This window comes from Crocuta crocuta, unplaced genomic scaffold (genome assembly GCF_008692635.1).
Source record: "Crocuta crocuta isolate KB4526 unplaced genomic scaffold, BGI_CrCroc_1.0 scaffold334, whole genome shotgun sequence".
NCBI lineage: Eukaryota > Metazoa > Chordata > Mammalia > Carnivora > Hyaenidae > Crocuta > Crocuta crocuta.
The window spans coordinates 3,236,028-3,242,421 of NW_027533260.1; the positions used below are offsets into that span (position 1 = coordinate 3,236,028).

Sequence of the window (6,394 nt, forward strand, 5' to 3'; positions counted from 1 at the left end):
CGCACAGCACGGCCAGCAGGTCCAGCGCGCCCTGCAGCCCCGGCAGCCGGTCCACCAGGAGCATCCGCGGGAAGCGCCGCAGCAGCGCCCGGGTGCGCGACGTCAGGAAGAACACGGTCTCCACCACCGCCTGGTCCTCCACGAACACCAGCTTCACCTGCGGGCGGGGCGGGAAGGTCGGAGAAGAGGTCAGGGGACGCCGGGGTCGCCCGGCGGCTCCCGGACCTCGGGGAAATGGGCGTTCGTCCGTTCCCGCGTGCGGGCATTTATCCTTCCGGCCGGCAGGAGGCAGTGCGGGGGAATGGCTAGAAAACGCGACCTCTGGAGGCCGACCGCCCGGGGTTAAGATCCGGCGCCGCCATCTAACAGCTGTGTGATTTCTGCACACTGGACAGCCTCTCTGAGCCTCAGTGTACCTACTGGGGACTGGGTGTGCATTCCTTCATGCGCTGAGAGGCAGGCTAGCACAAAGGTTCTCAAAGCATAGGATTTGGGGCAGCAGCGGCGCCTGCTGGGACCCTGAGGGAAATGCATATTCTTAGNGCACGACTGCCTAGGTTTGAGTCCCCACCCCACCACTTCCTAACCTCGTGGCTTAACCTCTTCGAGCCTCAGTTTCCTCCTTAACCCCGTTGTTCCCCCAGTGTCCCCTTCTGGGACCTGAAAATTCATCCCTTCGTGCTCGGAGATTCAGGTCCAGCATCGGGTCTAGAGCCCCCTGGCTGTGTGTGGCTTCTGGCAACTTCCCTGACCAACGTCTCCTTTGTAGAAGCAGACAGATACTCTGTGACCGGAAGGATGCCACGAACGCCGCCTGGCACAGATGATATTCACATTGGGCAGCACGCGATCAAGAAACAGGAAGTGCTTGGGGCGCCTGGGTGGCTTAGTCGGTTAAGCGTCCGACTTTCGCTCAGGTCATGATCTCGCGGTTCGTGGGTTCGAGCCCCGCGTCGGGCTCTGTGCTGACTGCCAGCTCAGAGCCTGGAGCCTGTTTCAGTCTGTGTCTCCCTCTCTCTCTGACCCTCCCCTGCTCACGCTCTCTCTCTCTCTCTCTCTCTCTCTCTCTCTCTCTCTCCTAGAAATAAATAAAACATTAAAAAAAAAGAATAGTGAACAAGTTTAAAAAAAAAAAAGAAACAGGAAGTGCTCTCAAAGTGTTCACAGTTACTACAGTGATCGCCCCTGCTCAACCACCGGGTCCTCATAAAGGTCCATCCCTTCTCGGCCAATCCCCCGGCTCTCTCTAGCCACCGTTCGCCACGGCACTTAAACGCCCAAAGCACGTCACATCTCTCCTCGCGCGTTTGCTTGTGGCCTGTTCGCCCTTCCGAACACGTAAGCCCCACAAGGTGAGGGATGTTGTGTTCTGCATTCCTGATAGTTTGAATGGCATCCACCGCGACCGCTCGCTCGCTCCCTCCCGAGGGGACGAATGTCTAAGCGCGTAGCCATATCCCCCAGCCGCATCTCGGAGGTCAGGGAAGAGTCTGGTTTTGAATCCCGGCTTTGTCTCTCACTAGCTGTGGGACCCTGGGCCGAGGCTCACCTTCCTTGGCTGCCAAGCTGGGCCAGCGTCTACAGAATGGGTGGTGGAGACGCCAAAATGAGATCATTTGCGTCCAAAGCTTGACGCGGGTCGAATCCCGCAATTACTTCTGTGTTACTTGACTCGCAGCAGCTCTCAGAGGACAGGGACCCTGCCCCCTCTCTGGAACACGAATCGCTCCTGGCTTCTGTCACCCCGAAACCTCCTGGCTGTCTTCCTTCGTCCCAGGCATCTCCTGGTCTGTGTCCTTTGCTCTGCTTGCCTCATCCCTCTCTCACTCCCCCCTCCCCTCCCCACTTCTAAATGTTGCTGAGCCGCTGTCCAGTCCTCTCCTCTCCTCTGTCCTGTCTGGGCTCTGACAAGGTGATCTCGTCTGCTCACAGGGGCTGTATCATCTCTCAGCTGATAACTCCCAGTGCTGTATCTCCAGGCTCCAGGTCCATCTCCTGAATCGCCTCTGCGGGAACATGGCCCCTTGGGCGTCTCCGGTGCCCTCCGGAGATGGGCAGCCCAAAGCCATACATGATTCTCACTGACAACCCTCCCCCCCGACCTGCCCCGTCTCTGTTTCAATTTCAAAACTTCCGATCAGATCACGCCTCCCCTGCTTGAAAGCTTTTCCTTTCCCAGGACTCCCCAATCCCGCTATAAGTCACCCCCGCCCCCCGCCCCGAGTTCACACCACGTAGGCTGGGCGATCAGACCCTTGGATCTCAGCTTCTGGTCCCTCTCGTCCTCCTCGGCCTCACCCACTCTGGCATCATCATTGCACAAAAGCCACTGACTGGGGCAGAGAGGTGATGGTCAGTCTCCGTCTGTAGGTCCTTGTCGGCGCCAACCCACAGCGGCAGAGCCAGGATCTGGATAATCTAAGCACAGATCTCTCCACAAACCATTCTGCCATCATCCAACCTCAGCCTACAAGATGGTTAAAAAGCACCGCATTGTTCTCAGCTTTCGAGGGGAAAGAAAAAAACAGTCTCTAATTGAAAAAAAAAAAAAAAGGTTTGGTAGAGTCCCCAAAAGAACAAAATGCTTTGCTTTCCCAGCCCTAGTAACTTTACAGCTGGATTAGTTACTATCCCACTGCGATTTTTCTCAAACTATTGGGAATTTTTACACTGTCCCTTGACACTGATCTCAGCAAATGTTTCAATCTAGAACTTCTCTCTGTCCAACCTAGTAGCCATAACCACCTGTGGCTATTTACATTGAAATGCATTAATGTTTGACAGCCTATAAAAACTCAGTTCATCAGGGGCGCTCGGGTGGCTCAGTTGGTTAAGCGTCTGTCTTCGGCTCAGGTCATGATCTCACGGTTTGTGGGTTCGAGCCCTGCGTCGGGCTCTGTGCTGACAGCTAGCTCAGAGCTTGGAGCCTGCTTCAGATTCTGTATCTCCCTCTCTCTCTGCCTCTCCCGTGCTCATGCTCTCTCTCATACACACAAATAAATAAAAAACATTAAAAAAAAACCCCTCAGTTCATCAGTCACACTAGACATATTTCAAGTGCTGACTAGCCACACGAGGCTTGGAGCCGCTCTCCTAAATGCCACAGGACATTTGCACCACCATAGAAAGTTGTGTCAGGGACACCCGGGTGACTCGGTCAGTTAAGCATCCAACTCTTGATTTTGGCTCAGGTCATGATCTCATAGGTTCATGAGTTGAAGCCCCGTGTCGGGCTGTGCATTGACAGCCCAGAGCCCGCTTGGGATTCTCTCTCTCCCTCTCTCTCTGCCCCTCCCCTGCACTCACTCACACTTTCTCAAAATAAATAAAATAAACTTAAAAAAGAAACGGAAAGAAACTTCTGTCAAGACAGCATTAGTGTAGAAACTAACACAAAGACAAAAGCTGTCCTCAGTGTAATGGGTGAAAAACGGTGACGTGTTTCTAGAGCTTCGAGTTCTTGTCTATTTCTCCTTGGGAGTCAGGAGTAACAGAAAAGTAAATAAAGCAAAATGTATTGGACTTTCCCAGAGCAGGCAGGCACTTGACAAGTTTGAACTTGACTCCCATTCTTTAAGGACTAACTTAGATGTCTCTTCTCAGGTTTTCTTTCTAAAGGGGGTACGGAGGCTTTTCCTGCACACCCGTTTGTTCATCAAACGGCATTGACTGAGAGTCTATTGCAGGGCCCGGACTGTGCCTGACCTTGAGGAGAGAGAAGGGAGGGAGCAGGCCTGGGTCCGGCCCCATAGGACTGGCTGAGGTCCCGAGAGCCATAACACATCCATTGGTACTTTCGGCTGAAAATAAACCCAGGGCGGCTAAGCTTTCCGGATCCTGGAGCCAGGCTGGGGTGCTTCCTCTCACCAGCTTTGTGAGCTTACACGCTGCTGTGTGGCTTAGGCAAAGTGTCTGAACGTCTCTGTGCCTCCGCCGCTCACACCTGCCTAATCACATGGGCTCGTTTGCACAAAGCATGGAGAGCAGCGGCTGGCCCCCAATCAGTGCGTCCTGAGTGTCACCCGTTTCTGTTGTTCTGTGCGCACGGACCGCGTGCTAAAGAGGCAGCGTGACGGGACTGAGGTTGGTGGGAGGACTTCTGAGCGAGCGAGGGCCATTGCTGAGGGGGGACCATCATTTTCCTTCTGTTGAAGATATGGAAACCGAGGCAGTCAAGGATTGACTCAACCCGTCGGGGAGGCATATTCCAAGGGCCGGGCTCTTGCCCAGCTGCTGGGAGATAGAGTGCCTGGGTAAGGGTGTCTGGGCGCCTTGGGCCACTTCTAGATCATCTTTGTGAAGAAGGGAATGATTTATGGTGGGGGCCTTGAGCCGCACGGTCCCAGCCTGACCTCCAGGGGGGCCGGAGACCAAGGCCGGCCTCTCGTGCAGTCGGTCAGGCGTCTATGCAGCCAAACCCCAGCAAAATCCCTGGACACGGAGGCTCGGGTGGGCCTCCTTGGTTGGCCGTACTCCAAGCCTGTAACACACCGTAGCCGCCAGAGCTGGAAACTCACGCCTGGTCTCTTCCCGCCTCCACCCTACCCGCCTTTTCCCTTTGCTGATTTCAATGTGTCCTTTTCACTGTAATAAGCCGTAGCCGGGAGTGTAGTGGCTTTGCCGAGCTCTGGGAGTCCTCGTTGCAACGGAGGGTGGCCTGGGGGTCCCCAGCTACACTGGAGGAGTGACTCGCCCAGGGCCATGGAGCTAACAGGTAGCGGGGCTGGGGATCCGAGTTCAGATCCCTGAGAATGGCTGGGGGGAGAAAAGCAAGGAGCAGAGGGAGACGGGTGAGGGTCGCTGCAGGGGGGGGTGGCATTTGCCGAAGGTGGGGGATACCTCAGAGAGTGAGCCTCCCCACCAGATGTTTACAGGACAAATCTGACATGCCAAGTGCCAGTTCAGGCGCTGAGGGGGACATCTCAGGAGTAAGAAGAGGTGAGGGGCGCCTGAGGGGCTCAGTCAGCTGAGTGGCCGACTTTTGACTTGGGCTCAGGTCGTGATCCCAGGGTCATGGGATCGAGTCCCGCGTCAGGCTCCGTCTGGAGCAAGGGATTCTCTCTCTCTCTCTCTCCCTCTGCCCTTCTCACAGGCGCACTCTCTAAAAATAAAATTAAATTAAAAAGTTTAAAAAGAAAAAAAAAGTCCACAGGGTCCAAACACCTAGTCATATAAAACTGCGCAGCCACAGCTTCCCTCCCACGCTTTCCCAGGCTCTCCATCCCATTGGCTATTCCCCTGCCCATGCCACCTCCCTGGTGTCTTCTAGAACTTCTTTATGTGAAAACAAGCAAGAGCGGCCTCGTATCTTCTTTCTCTCCCTTCCGTGCACAAAGCAGCCGGTTACGTACTGAGAGAGAAGACACGACATTTCTGTGTAAGGTCCCTCTCCGCCCAGAAAGCCTAGAGCCTGCCACAAATGAGTTAATGGGGACGTGACAGAACAGAACATCTCAGTCCATCATCACTGCCTTGGGGGCACATTATAAAAGGTCTTAACCCCTCCCCGGATGAAGCGGCTACTCAGTCCTGCCCACAAACCGTGCCAGGGGCTTTTGGGTACACTACTCTTGCCTGATCTCCTCCCCAGACCAAGAAGGCCACAGCCACTCAGGGGGTCCTAGGCTTTTGGCTTTGCAAAGGGATCCCTCCAAACAAACAAACAAAACAAAACAAAAACAAACTACAAAAGTAGTCCCTTCTACAGGAGCCTGCTGGGAGGCAGAGAGAATAATACCTGACTGTTGCTTAGCCTGTGCTGGGACCAGATAAAGAACTGTTTATTACCTTTTTTTTTGAGAGAGAGAGAGACAGAGAGAGACAGAGACAAAGAGAAAGAGAGGAAGAATCCTAGAGGAGCAGAGAGAGAAAAAGAAAGAGGGAGAATCCCAGGAGGGGGAGAGAGAGAGAGAGAGAGAGAGAGAGAGAGAAGCGGGGCTCAGGCTCACCCAATGTGGGACTCAAACTCACAAACTGTGAGATCATGATCTGAGCCCAAGTCGGACGCTTAACAACTGAGGCCCCCAGGCTGTTTACTATCTTAACATATTAATGATTCAGAACGCTTTCAGCTTTATCTCCTCACGGAAAAGAACCGGGTGAAACTTTCACGTAAAGGTGGCATGTGGGCCTGACTCCTCTGTCTTCCCTGAACCCCAAGTAGAGGTTTCTATAGAAAAGGTTTTTTGGTTTTTTTTGAAAAAAAAGAAAAGACAGGAGCGATAGAAAAGGAAACGACAGGAGCCAAACTCAGGAAGCCGGAAAACAGAGGGACAAGGCGATCGCTTCCCCACTCCCCGCAAAATAAAGCCCGAACCCCAAACCCCGTGATTCCTGAACCAGCAACTGGAAAATGCGAAAAGACTAACAGCAGCATCTTGCAAAGGAATTGGCG

At 53.9% G+C, this 6,394-nt stretch overlaps 1 protein-coding gene across 1 annotated transcript in view; it reads right to left on the reverse strand.

The window, feature by feature from the left end:
• ZSWIM9 (zinc finger SWIM-type containing 9) overlaps positions 1-6,394 on the reverse strand; it is a 19,941-nt gene that overhangs the window by 2,543 nt on the left and 11,004 nt on the right. The window contains 1 exon segment of the mRNA XM_077747176.1: positions 6-157. Coding sequence (XP_077603302.1) covers positions 6-157 — 152 coding nt within the window.